The sequence below is a fragment of the Phaseolus vulgaris genome, chromosome 8, assembly GCF_000499845.2.
Source record: "Phaseolus vulgaris cultivar G19833 chromosome 8, P. vulgaris v2.0, whole genome shotgun sequence".
NCBI classification, from domain to species: Eukaryota; Viridiplantae; Streptophyta; class Magnoliopsida; order Fabales; family Fabaceae; genus Phaseolus; species Phaseolus vulgaris.
Genome location: NC_023752.2, coordinates 51,804,008 through 51,817,917, shown reverse-complemented (window position 1 = coordinate 51,817,917; position 13,910 = coordinate 51,804,008). Strand labels below are relative to the sequence as shown.

At 27.5% G+C, this 13,910-nt stretch overlaps 2 protein-coding genes across 3 annotated transcripts; one reads left to right on the top strand and one right to left on the bottom strand.

Moving 5' to 3' along the window:
- The first annotated feature begins 254 nt into the window (after window positions 1-254).
- LOC137826545 (uncharacterized) lies at window positions 255-9,706 on the top strand. The gene is made up of 15 exons (XM_068632543.1): window positions 255-448; window positions 531-652; window positions 761-820; window positions 1,830-1,949; window positions 2,031-2,150; window positions 2,250-2,391; window positions 3,944-4,126; window positions 5,407-5,562; window positions 6,019-6,125; window positions 6,291-6,381; window positions 6,686-6,827; window positions 7,930-8,086; window positions 8,164-8,280; window positions 9,100-9,226; window positions 9,325-9,706. The coding sequence occupies exons 1-15, from the start codon at window positions 404-406 to the stop codon at window positions 9,577-9,579; spliced, it is 1,944 nt and encodes a 647-aa protein (XP_068488644.1). The 5' UTR covers window positions 255-403; the 3' UTR covers window positions 9,580-9,706.
- On the bottom strand, window positions 5,898-10,278 carry LOC137826546 (uncharacterized). Of its 2 annotated transcripts, none has more exons than XM_068632544.1 (3): window positions 10,075-10,278; window positions 9,871-9,992; window positions 5,898-6,111 (listed from the first exon to the last, which is right to left on the bottom strand). In XM_068632544.1, the coding sequence occupies exons 1-3, from the start codon at window positions 10,207-10,209 to the stop codon at window positions 6,072-6,074; spliced, it is 297 nt and encodes a 98-aa protein (XP_068488645.1). In that variant the 5' UTR covers window positions 10,210-10,278; the 3' UTR covers window positions 5,898-6,071. The 2 variants fall into 2 exon arrangements, with proteins under 2 accessions (XP_068488645.1, XP_068488646.1); XM_068632545.1 differs by lacking the exon at window positions 5,898-6,111 and adding an exon at window positions 7,867-8,094 and having other exon boundaries at window positions 10,075-10,275.
- Window positions 10,279-13,910: the final 3,632 nt, after the last annotated feature.

Below are 13,910 nucleotides of genomic sequence, written 5' to 3'. Positions count from 1 at the left end.
TAATTTAAAATTTTAATATCCATTATTATATTATTAAAGTAAGTTGCTAAGTGGTATAACTTTTAAAGAACGTTAAAGAAGTATTTTTCTATTCATATTATTTGAAATGTAACTGGGACACGGAAGATTACAAATTTTGCAAGTAACACACATTTTACTTGTGTATCACACAAATTCCGAAGATACGAATTTTCTCTTGAGTATGGAATCTCGTGACATCGAACATGTCTAGTGTGATGTTTGTTGAGTGTTTTACGTATACGACAAACCATGAAACCGAACAAATAAAAGTAGACAGAAGAAAATGCTTGCCCTATAGCTGAAGCAAAACCTGACCAAACTCACCATCATCAAGAACTTGCATATCAGCTAAAACTCTGCACCAACTGGGAAGATCATCACCATGGCCTCACCAGCTGCAGTGAAATTGTATATGGAAGACGATCAAGTGAGACATTAATTGTTTTCTTACTTTTCTGCTCGAATGAAGCATTGCATAACAAATGAAAAATATTCTGAGATTATTGCAGGTGGTTATGGACAATGGCATAGTGCAGGTGTATTTATCCAACCCTGGTGGATTTGTTACTAGAATTCAGTATAATGGCATTGATAATCTGCTTGAAACTCGTAACAAAAGTGGAGATAGAGGGTATGAATCTGCACACTCGCATTCACGTTTGATGTGTGTGCTTCACAACTTTTTCTCACTGTTCATGCAACTTTTATGGTTATTTTTATTTGAATGATGAATTCATAGGTACTGGGACGTTGTTTGGAGTGTAGCTGGAAGTACAGGAACAACTGGGACATTCCAAAGGTACGTGATCTTGTTATAATTTTCTCTTGAAATTTGGATTTTAAAAAGAATTATCATGTATTTATTTATTGCTTCAAACCAAGTTATGTGTAAGGATCTAGTGAATCTAACATTGTATGTTAGATTTTCTGTTAATTACTGTTCTTTCCCCGTTGAATTTTCCATCTGATGATTGTTTTGTAAAAGGAAAAGGAGTTCAGAGAAAATCAAGGCTTTTGATTTACTTGTCTAGCCTTTTTTCTTTTGGTGAAAACATTATATTTAAAAAATGTTATTTATATAAAGATTAATTATAAGTATTTTAAATTAGAGACGACATGTGCTTTGTTCAATAAGTCACTGGTCCACCAAAAGAGGTATAGGGTATGCTAATTTGTGAAATTAGTAATCTGTTTTGTCATATTGCTAATTTGTGAAATTGGTAACCTGTTTTGTCATATGATAGATTTATGAGTTGGACTTTCACTCTTAAAAAAAAATCAATATTTTTAATAATTTTTTATTTTAAATCTATTTATTTAGTGGTAATAATTGATATATTTTTTAGAATAAAAATTAAGTAAAAATAAATAAAATTTTAATATTCTAATTAAAGAAGATTTAATATCTGATAAAGGAAATATCAATAGTACTTCAATAAATTAAATAATGTATTAAAAAATTAATGTAAATAAAGTTTTATATAAAATATTGATCACCATCAATTCTAATTTTAAAAAAAGAGATTCCCTTTAGAAGTACTAAAAATAAAAATAAAAATAAAAGAAAGACAGATTGATAGTCTAACTCGCCCCACCTTACTTATCCGTTGTATTGACGAATTAGACAAATCAGATTAATACAAATTGAGTCATTTAATAAATGATGGTAGGCTTGAGGGTCAGGTTGGTTGACATCCCTATTTTAAATCCTTGAGGATTTCAAATTAAGATTATATTGTTGTTAGTTAGAAATATTTCATATGTGTAAATAATAATGATGAGGGTAGTTTTCAATTAATGGTGTGCAGGATTGTGGGAGAAAGTTTCAGAGTTATAATGGAAAATGAAGAAGAGGTTGAAATCTCATTCACAAGTAAGTGGGAACCATCTCTGGAGGGAGAGAGAGCACCTCTTAATATTGATAAGAGGTAGGTTACAAATTTAGGATTGATTAATTAATATTAATTAATAATTAAGTAAATAATCTTATTAATTAATGAGATGTGCAGGTATGTGATGCTTTGTAACTCCTCAGGATTCTACTCATACACCATCTTTGAACACCTACAGGAGTGGCCTGCTTTCAACATACCTCAAATAAGGACTGTTTACAAGCTTAGTAAAGACAAGTAAGTGCTAATTAACCTTTATTAGCACTAATCTCATACTTGGATTAATATTGTGTTGTTTGTGAATGATTATGATTTTGAGAAATGATATTTGTGTAGGTTTCATTACATGGTGGCTTCGGATAATAGACAAAGATTTATGCCTCTCCCTGACGACAGATTACCTGGAAGAGGAGAAGTTCTTGTTCCGCCGGAAGCAGTTTTGCTAGTTAATCCTTTGGAGCCAGAGTTTAAAGGAGAGGTAACTTATGAGACTCGAATATTTCTCTAAAATAACGTGTCTATGTCGGATATACGTATTTGATATTGTTATATTGTCACTAGTATAACACTCATAAGACATGTATTGATAAAGTATCGAATCTAAAAAATATTTGTTGGATTTCTGACTATTCTAGCACGGTTCTAACACAATTTTAAAAAGCAGAAATACATTAATTTTTAAAAAATTTAAACTAATTCTATAAATTTTTAGTTTGATTATAAAAATAAGGAACAAATCATTTTGAATTAATCTTGAAAAACATCTTTATGCTCCAAACAAAACATTGAAATATACTTGTGCACATAAATTTTTATTATCAATTTATATAATTCATAATTATATAATATATATAGATATGTGTCTCATGTCCTACATTTTAGAGATTATACGTATCTCCATATTCGTGTTCGTGTCCATGTTTGTATCTGTGTCCCTGTCCATGTCGTGTAAGTGTTTGTGCTACATAGGAAGTAACTGTCAATAAAATAACCAAATAATACTTCATTTTTTTTATAATTTATAAAGTCTTATTTTTAATTGATTTTCTATTAAAAAATATTATTTTTTAAGTACTTAAAATATTTTTTCATCTTTGTCTAAGTAGCTTATTAATTGATTTTTTGTTATCATATAATGTGGTTGTTGTTACTTTTATCTTCTACTTTTAATTTGTCAATAAAAAAAATATCTTTTCTTTTTAATATCTTTGTGCTTTTGAAAAGGAAATAAGTGAGTAAACCAATTAATTAAAAAAAATAACAAATTGATCAGTAAGTTAAAAATAATAAAACAGACAAAAATAACAGTTAACTAAAAAAAAATAACAAAATACTTAAATAAAAATAATAAATATTTTTGTAAACTCAACAAAACAATTTTTTTAATAAAAAATCAATTAAAAATGCCAACATTTATAACTAATTAATCGGCAAAATAATACACTCTAAACCTTTATACTAATAATTTTCTGTGTGCACAGTATCCACCTATATATCTTTGAATTCTGCATTCAACTTTGATCTCTCTTTTCTTAGTGTTGAATATCGATAATTTGAACTTTAAATTTCTTATACATTTACTCAATATTCCTACCACCTGAATTACCTATTTGTGGCTTCATTTTTTCTAGTTCATTCACTCGGAAATTAATCTCATTCCTAACATTTAAAATTTTCTAGAAGTATTAAAAATCATGTTAAGTAATTATTGAAATACTAAAAAAAAAAATCTCCAGATTAACCTTTAAATTTTCTTGAAATACTTCATCTTAGAGACTAAAATGATAGATATACAATACTTCAAATATATTATTTTATACTAAGACGATACAAATGTAATACTTCAAAATTACCAACATTATTTAATTACTTTAGGGACCATTCGGGAAAGAGGATAATAGCTCAAAGTTGAAATTAGTGACTATTTTGAATTGTTAAAATGATTTGTAATTAAAAAATATCTTAAAGAATACATAGAGAAATTAATAACAATATAGATGGTTAATGAAAATGATTATTTATTGATTAAGGTGGATGACAAGTACCAATACTCAAGTGAGAACAAAGATCTTAATGTTCACGGGTGGATAAGTTCTGAATCTCAAACCGATCCATTTATAGGGTTTTGGGTAATCATACCAAGCAATGAGTTTCGATCCGGTGGTCCACTAAAACAGAATCTTACTTCCCATGTCGGCCCAATAAGCCTAGCTGTAAGTTTTTTCTTTTTCAACTCAATTATACATTTCAGATTGTTTCTTTCTGCACTTCCATAGATTCTTCTGTCACTTCATACAAAATGTGAAAATATCTTTTTATCTTTTTTGTGCCACCCTATAGAGTAGCTTTCGGATTATGTAATCCGGACACGTATTTGAAAAAATACTTCCAGATTATATAATCCGGAAACTAATCATGCATCTGAAAAAGAGCTTCCGGATTATGTAATCCAGAAGCTAATTACAAATTTGAAAAAAGTCTTTGTACAGAGGGATATTTTTGAAAATACAAAAATTTATGAAAGTAAGAGAGGGGTATTTTTGGAAATACAAATTTTATGGAGGTGAGAGAAGAATATATGTTTCATCATTGCCAAATTCTTCTCCACCAAATCAATTTGAGCTGCACCCAATTTATAAGTGGAATGAAGAAAATGTTTCTGCAAAATAATGAAAATGACCTTAAATAAAAGGAGATATAGATAAAATCTCTTTTCTAAAATATATTTCTGATTTGGATTTTCAGAATACATTTCTGAATTTTGGAAATTTTTTACTGGGATTCATTTTCAAATTTTGTGTTTTAAATTTTCTTTTTCCAAATGTATTTTTTGCATTTCATATTTACATTTTCAGAATAAAATTGTAATTTTCGAATTGTATTTTTTGAATCCCAGATTTTCTAATCTGAAATAAAGAGTAATTTTGAAAAATTTAAAAGATGATAGGATGTAGATTCAAATTGGTATGGTGCAGTAAGAATCTACCTTCATCATTTAATTAAGGTTAGTTGTTAGGCAATTGCTTCTTGCACCCATGTTTTTAAACCTGCACCCATTGTCTTGTGTAAAATGATAAAAATATCTTTCTTATTTTTTGAATAAGTAGGGGTGCGGTTAAAAATACATTTTGAATTTGATATTCCATAATACAGGATTTAGATTTCCATCACACTTTTCAGGATTAGAAAATATCTTTTCCAGAATTTCTATATATTTTTTTCCAAATTTTTTTTAGAATATATTTTATATTAGAAAATTGATTTTCTAGAATGTGATTTTGATTTTCCAATTTTATTTGCAGAAAAAAAACTCATTCTAGATTTTCAATTCTAAAGTCAATTTTGAAAATTCAGAAGTTGATTGGATCGAGTACAGCATCAATTGCCTAGTTGTTAATGAGGGCTATGTTTTCCAGTGAAACATTGTTAGATTTATCGGTATTGATGTGGTAAATAAAAAATAACATATAATATTGTTTGATGCATGTGTCAGATGTTTCTGAGTGCTCATTACGCAGGAGAAGATATAGTTCTGAAACTCCAACCAAACGAGCCATGGAAGAAAGTTTTTGGACCGACTTTTGTTTATCTTAACACTTTATTAGAGGGTGATGACCCGCTTCTGCTATGGGAAGATGCTAAATACAAGGTCTTTTCACTCTCATTATCAACTTCTTAAACTTCTACACTTTTTCTTTCATGTAGGAAAACTACACAACAATTGCTATTAGAACGTGACACTATTCTCACAAAATATTTTACAGAACTTTATACAATCTATAAGAAAATTTGTAGGAAACACTTTGTACGAAAAAAGTTATAAAAAAATTGTAAGAAGATGAAAAGAAGAAAGAATATTCTCAGTGAGTGTATTTACCTCATGTATAGTAAATCTATATTAGTGGAACAAGTTTTATTTCCAAATTACAATTTAATTAGATAGGATCCTATCATTATTAAATTAATAATATATAATAATTAGTATGATTTGATAATTATTATTTTTTTAATAAAAGTTAAGTTTCTTAAAACATGAAAATGAAAAAAAATGTAAATGAATTAACACTATACGATTCTGTCCCTCACCACCAAAACTGGGTTTTAGACGAACGCAGAGGTTCAAAGTTGGCCCTATGATTTTCCAGCCTCCGAAGATTTTCAGAAGTCTAGCCAACGGGGCAGTGTCTGCGGCACATTACTAGTCAAAGACAGGTAAAAGAAATTATGAATTAAATTAACATTTAACTTATAATTTGTGCAGGTTAAAAATTAGCTTTGAAGATTAAGGGAATTTTTATAGTTTTTTAAATGTTTTTATAAGAAACACCTATTTAAATTTAGACAAAGGGTTTCAATACTCTGACAATTTTTTATCAGGTTTTTAAGTGATGAGAAGATAATAGCAGAAGGCGCTTATATAGGACTGGCACCACCAGGAGAAACTGGATCCTGGCAAAGAGAATGCAAGGTTTTACCAATAATTTTATAGATTAATTCGAAATAGATAAATTGTGTCACATTAATATGATTTTATTATAATCATAACTTTTTCATAATGATTTCATCTCAACTTTTATCCATTTTGATAATTTTTGTAATTTTACTTATTTTATTAATTAACCATGAAATTGTCCTAGTTTGGTGAAAAGAATCTCTTAAATAACCCTAGATTTGAGTTTGATTTTCTTTTTCTGTGAGCCAAATAATCAAACAGTTGAAGATATAGTTTGTGCTAAGCAATCTTATCTTTGAAGGGCGTTTTGTTTGGTCAGGGATACCAATTTTGGAGCAAAGCAAACGAGAAAGGGTACTTCTCAATCAACAACGTACGCAGTGGGGATTACAATCTCTATGCATGGGTTCCAGGTTTCATTGGAGACTATTGGAGCAATGTTCTCCTCACCATAACACCAGGTTCTGTTCTCTGTTTAGTGTCTCTAATTCTTATGAATTTATTCTCATATACTGGTTCATATAATGGAAACTAAAAAAGAATCAACATTATCTAAATAGAAAGAGTCATAAATCTTTTACATCATGGTATAGTATTTTTAAATAGATTCCAAGAATTCCACAATTGGCATCTTCACTAACCTTAACCAAATTTAGAAGCTGAGAGTTTATATAAATCAAATAATGTGTTTAACCAGAATGCCACCACTCAATGTTGGTATATTTAATTTAATGTACATCATAATTCGAAAATAAAAAAATAAAAAAAAATATTCACTTTATAAGATAAGGATATGTGAAAGTACATGAAAAATGTTGTTTGAAATGTCACCTTAATCACATATAAGATGAGCTTGTAGTAATATACTATTTGTAGTAATATACTAGTAGAGATAAACTTATCTTGTAAGTGAGTTAACAAGTTAACAAATTAACTAATTAAGTTTAAATAAAAAAAGAAGTTTAAATAAAAAAATTGTTGGATATTTAATATCAATTGAAAATAAGATCTTATAATAGTTCGTGAAAACAAATATTATATTAAGTGAAAATCTCTATCTTAAGAGTCCATTACATAAATGAATACATAATGAAGATAAACTTCATCTTACAATTGAGTACATCAATTAAGAAAAACTTCATCATCTTACAAGTCAATATATTAATATATAAATGAAGAAAAACTTAATCTTAAAAAAAGTTTCATCTTACAAGTCATTACATAAGTGAAGATCTTACAAGTCAGTATATAAGTGAAGACAAACATCATCTTATAAGTCAGTATATAAGTTTCACTCTTCTTATAAGTCATTATATAAGTGAAGACACTCTTTTTATAAGTCATTATATAAGTGAAGACAGATTTCATCTTAGAAGTCTTCATCTTCTAAGTTTCACTCTTCTTATAAGTCTTTATATAAATGAAGACACTCTTCTTATAAGTCATTATATAAGTGAAGACAGATTTCATCTTAGAAGACTTCATAAATGAAAAGAAAAATCATCTGAACTGAGTTTGTTTTTATATGATGAAGAAGTATGATTAAAGTAGTAGAATATCCAGGTTGTAAAATTGAAGTTGGAGAGGTGATTTACGAGGCTCCAAGAGATGGACCAACACTATGGGAGATAGGCATTCCAGATCGTTCTGCTGCTGAATTCTATGTACCTGATCCCAATCCCAACTACATCAACAAGCTTTTTCTCCATCATCTAGACAAGTCAGCTCCTATTTACACAAATAACAATTCATTCAACATTTTTACCTCTTTTCTTAAATTCTCTTCACTCTTCACAGGTATAGGCAATATGGGTTGTGGGAAAGGTATGCAGAATTATACCCAACTCAAGATTTAATTTACACAGTGGGTGTAAGTGACTATACAAAAGATTGGTTTTTTGCACAGGTCACAAGGTACGTTGCTGTGTTACAACAACAACTTTTTTTAAAACACAAATCTAAAATAAATGCAATTCTTTATTACCTTCATCCTATGTTCATTCTAGAAAACAAAAACAATTAAAAGTTCAATATGTCTCTCAGTAGTCAACAAAACAAAGTACTATGGAATGTTTGTTTCAAAGCGTTGTAAAGAATTCACACAAGAAAATAGATTGTAAATATTATATATGTACATATATTGATGTTTGCTATTTCAAAGACATTTTTAAACATTTCTAAGAATTAAGAATTTTCAAGAAAATAAAATCTTCAATTGCATTTCCATGATAAAAAATGGTATCTTATATTATATTACGATGGAAATAAAAGTTAAGGATAAACTAATTCTTCCCATTTTCATTTTTCAAACTGCCTTTTCCTATATTTTTCTTCAATTTTTAACTAGTTTTTTGGAATTACTAAATCTCAATCATATATGTTCATGTTAATATTTTTAGATACATCAAATATGTTTTTTTCCAATTTTTTATCAAATACTTTTTTAATTATTAAATCTCAACCAAACATGTTCATAAAAACTATTTTAAAATATACTATTTCCTGAAAATGTAGTTCTTAAAAATACAGTGTTGCACCTTAAAACAAACATTCTTTTGAATCAATCTCTAATCAAAATTTTAAATTTCGCTTTATAAACACATGATTTTTTTCTTCCTTACAAACACCTTTTTGATCCATGAAAAAAACTTAATTAATGCAAACTATTAAGATGAAACTCTACCAAACACTTATTTCACCCATGAAACCTTACATTAGTTCAAAAAAACACAGGAAGAAAGAAGATGGCAGTTACCAAGGAACTACATGGCAAATTAAGTTCAACCTCGATGATACAGAGGCAAGTAAAATCTACAAGTTGCGATTGGCCCTTGCAAGTGCAAATGTGTCAGAATTACAGGTTCAGAACCTCATAAAAAACCTATATTTCCTCAACAATTTATTATCCTGTTTTCACTTTTTTGTCTCATCCCATGATGTTTTGGATTGGATATTCAGGTTAGAGTGAATGATCCAAAACAAGATCCTCCTCTGTTGACTACAGGGGTGTTTGGGAAGGACTTTGCAATAGCTAGACATGGAATTCATGGACTCTATTGGCTATTCAACATTGATGTGCCTGGTTTTCTGCTAGAAAAAGGTGTCAACACTGTGTTCTTAACTCAGACTGTGGCTACTGGTCCCTTGGCAACCTTTCAGGGAATAATGTATGACTATATACGCCTAGAAGGTCCTAATCCTTCTTCTCCATAAAAGAATATGAAGTTATATGCTCCTACTTTTTATGTCACCTTGTTTGTTTTGGATATGTGGTATTTGAAGATGTTCATCATTGGACTTAATTACAAGTTGCAGACAAGTTTGTTCTGCTTTCTTCTTATTTGCCAATTTAGTATGAGTTAAATCTTGTTTTATGATAAATAATCCACAATTAATCTTACATGGAAAATTCAGCTATTTCAAAAACAGATCAAACCAAGTACACTTTTCCCTTGTAGATAAAAGCACAAGTTTGGTAGTAACTTGTGAAAAAGAAAAAATTACTGAGATTTTCTGAGTCTGTTCTTGATATCTTCAGCAGCATCCGTGGCATCAACCTGCATCTTGGTAGCCTTAAGTTCAGCTTCACTTGCCTCTTGCTCATTACTTGCAGTAATTGTCTTTACCTGCTTTTCAAAAAACCAACTCTTGCATCAGACAAAACTATTTCAATACAGAAAAAATAAAGGGCATGTTTGGATTTCCAACCTGACCCACAAAAAAGGCTTTTACATAGCGAAAGCCTTCTTGTACAGAAGCTGCAAAAGATAAGCAACTTCTCCTCAAACCAGATCCAAACGAGGTCTTCTTGTGATCTGAAGATGAATTATCAGTGTCTTCCATTCTACTTGAAATGTTCTTGATAATTTTACCTGCAAAATTCTCCACATATGAATAACAGATTGAACCAGTTTTTTGTTTAAGAAACACAATGAGATGAGTTTCACTCACGTTTCTGGAATCTCATTTTTTTCTTATTACGTGGCAGCTATATACACTATCCACGTTACTTAGTGATTCATTTATTGTTTGACGTGTGTCGATGAAGTATGATTTTCCAGATATAATATGTGATATGTTAAAAACTTGCACGCATTATGATTGAAAAAAAGAAGATTGAAGATTTTTTTTTAATTGAAAATATAATATTTTACTAAAGTGAAATAGTTTTAAAATTATATTCTATGATATAACAGTTATAAATACGTGTCTTTCTACTGTTAATGTATTATTTTTTAATACAAAAAAATATTTATATGTAAAAAAAATCTATATTTATAAATAAATTTTAGGTGACTCAATTGATTGGGAACCAATTTGCAGTAATGTCCATGTATCCATGCAGTTTACTTAATTATTTTGAATACGTAACCTGAGTATTATATATTTTCATTTTCATTCTGCAAATGATATTTAATTTAATTTTTGTAAACTTTTATTGTGTTACATTGTTTTTATAATTTTTACTCTAATATAAACATCTTATGAAATTTACAATTATATTAATATTTTGTTTAATCATTAATATATATTTTTAAATAAAATAATTTTTTTTATTTTTATAATTCAAGATCTTGTTTAAAATTATATTTTTTTATGTTATATTACTATACCCTAATAAAAGAGTTTTATAACACACAAATTTTGACCCTGTTTTCAATAAGTTGGTCTAAGAATAGAGTTAGCAAATCTGATAGATTTCAAGTTGAGTGTAATTCTTTCATGATTTAGATTTAGAAACTACTATTTTGGAATTTTCTGGTAATAAAATTTTAATTTTTTTCTGAAAAAAAATTAACATTATAAATTATTTTAGATTTAATTAATTGGAATATTTATATTACAAAGTTAAAAACTCAGTGTTTGCATTTTATTCATATAAATATGTAAATGGCTCATAGAAACAAAACAAAAGTTAAAATCACAATGAAACTTCAAATATGAGTACTGAAATGTACAATCTTCTATTGAATAAATTATGAGAATAACTGTAAATTTAGTAGCATTCTTTTTTGTTTATATTTTTTCTCTCCTTTTCGTTTCAGTGAAAATTTTCCCTACAAATTTTTTACAGTAAAAAATCATTTTACTTTTATTACATGAAGTATTTGTGACCTAATTTATTTTGAATATTTTTTTCACTTATTTTTCGAACTAAAAATAACTAAATCATTTATTTTCTTCTTAACCTCAAGTGAGTAAGGATTTAGCCTTGAGTGCAGTGTTTGAAACTATAGTCTGACAATAAATCAGTTCTGGATAATTTAAAATAAACTAAATTTGTTGTTTTTATGATCCAATAGTTCCAATAATAAGCCAATGACAAAATTATAATTGTAATAGTTTTTTTTTTGACTGATTTTTTTCACTATAAATTATTGAAAATTTTATTTAGTTCCTCATATTTATTCTCTCATTTGTTTGTTTCTAAATTTTAAAATATTTCATATTTAGTTACCGAACAATTACAAAAAATTTATTACCATAATTCATTAAATTAATTATGAAATTACTAGTTTTTTTTAATAGTAATAATATTCATTCATACATTAAAATTTTATTAATTATAAAATTATATAACATAGAAATTAAAATAATAGAAAACTTGCATATATATATTTTTAACTCTCAAATTATTAGTTTTTTTATGCCATGAATACAAGAAAAAAAATAAGAGATGGTGGAGGATTAATTACTATGACCCATCAAGATGAAATAATACAATATTAGTAACAATCAAATTTTATATAGATGTATATTGACTAATGTAAAATTATGATTTTATGACGACTTATTATTTTGATGGTTATAATTCATCCATCATAATAAATGAGATGATGGTAAATTATAAATATAAATTATTTATTATGTCTATTATTTTTTTATTTTTCATAATAAATAAGATAATGAAAGATTATAAATATAAAATATTTACTATGTCAGTTAATTTTTAGTTGAAATAATAAATCGTTGGTTCAACAAATAATCATCATAATAAAAAAAACCATGCATCTTAGTCTCACAACAGAATCCTTCACTTCTTTTTGTTAATAATTTTTTAATGTTAATTTAGGACAAATATAATTATTAATTGGACATTGATGTTTATTAAATTAAAAAAAATACAAAATATTAAAAAGGATTACACTAATAAACAGGTAAATGATAGATAAATATATTACATTAGTATTATGGTTGACTCATTTATTGGTTGGGTAAACAAATATAGTTGAGTAGTGCGAACAAATTATAGGTTTTATTATTAATTAAAAATAATATTATAAGAACTAAAAAAATAATTTTAAAATAAAACTAAAGATAAAGTTTTCTTGCACGACTAAATGATAACTAATAATAATAGTATAAATACTTACAGAGATGAATGAAAATCTAGACTAATTCATGTATATCATTCTAGTTTAATTAATCATTAGATCTAAGAGTTTCTTCTATTTGAGCAATGGGTCTCAGTTTGAAACAAGTCAAGTGTAAGTTCTTTTGTGTGCATAGTTGATGAAGGGTTTCAAATTCTAATGTTTCTAATAACAAAGCACAATAAATCATATAATATAAGAATATATAATGGTGGCTTGAGAAACTCAGAAAATAAGGGCAAAAAATGTTTGGAAAATATTTTGGTGACACCCAAAAATTAAAACACCTATACAATCATAATAATATAATAATATTTTAAATTAAAAATATATATAATTAAAATATTAATTTATTGGTATGAAGTGAATGTTTAGTATTATTTAAGGTGTTAAGATATCACACTAAAAAAAAACTTTTATCAGAAAGGGTCAAAGGCGGACACTAATCACAAAAAGTCCACACAAAGATGCAATTAACGTGGGATTTGCCTTCACACAACTTTGAAACTAATATCCTTGTCGCAAAAAAAATTGTCGTGGCGTCGCAATAAGTTGGCTTGTGTGGGTTTTGCCTACAAGTTGTCAACACAAAAAATTACAAATGTTAACTTAAGGGGGGCTTAGCCTTGGACAGAAAGTGAGGGCTTAGGCTTAGCTAGGGGAACAATAAAATTAGCGTGAACTTAGTCTTGCATAAGGGGATAATAAAATTAAAAATAAAGCGTGGGCTTAGCCTTGGATAGTGGGACAATAAAATTATAATAAAGCGGGCTTGACCTTGGTAAAGTGACAATGAAATTAGAATGGGCTTAACCTTGGATATGTGGACACATAATTTTTTTTTTGTATGCACTATTTTTGGCAGCTATTGAACTCCACTTTTAAATAAAAGTTTGGATTTTAAATATTAAATATTAACATTTTTTAATTTGCTTTTTTTTTTTGCAATAGCATTAAAAAGAAAAAAACATCAATGAATTGATAAGTTAAAAACTAAAAAAAAAAGTAATGAATAAATTATTATATTGATGAATAAAAAGTGTTTAAGCACTGGAAGATGGGCATTAATTAGTTAGCTTGGTTATCTTAGTGATTCCATTCTTCTTCTTCTTAGGTTTAGGCTTTGTTGAAATGCCTTCCATTTGCGCTGCTTACTAGTTATGTTTTATC

What these genes read in the sequence shown, in the direction of transcription:
- LOC137826545 (XM_068632543.1), top strand. Translation starts at nt 404, where the DNA reads ATGGCCTCACCAGCTGCAGTGAAATTGTATATGGAAGACGATCAA. An exon ending in TGTATATGGAAGACGATCAA is followed by an intron (nt 449 to 530) that starts GTGAGACATTAA and finishes AGATTATTGCAG; the next exon opens with GTGGTTATGGACAATGGCAT. An exon ending in TCTCCTCACCATAACACCAG is followed by an intron (nt 6,828 to 7,929) that starts GTTCTGTTCTCT and finishes TAGAATATCCAG; the next exon opens with GTTGTAAAATTGAAGTTGGA.
- LOC137826546 (XM_068632544.1), bottom strand. Translation starts at nt 10,209, where the DNA reads ATGGAAGACACTGATAATTCATCTTCAGATCACAAGAAGACCTCGTTT. An exon ending in AAGCCTTTTTTGTGGGTCAG is followed by an intron (nt 9,993 to 10,074) that starts GTTGGAAATCCA and finishes TTTGAAAAGCAG; the next exon opens with GTAAAGACAATTACTGCAAG. An exon ending in AACAGACTCAGAAAATCTCA is followed by an intron (nt 6,112 to 9,870) that starts GTAATTTTTTCT and finishes GTCTTTGACTAG; the next exon opens with TAATGTGCCGCAGACACTGC.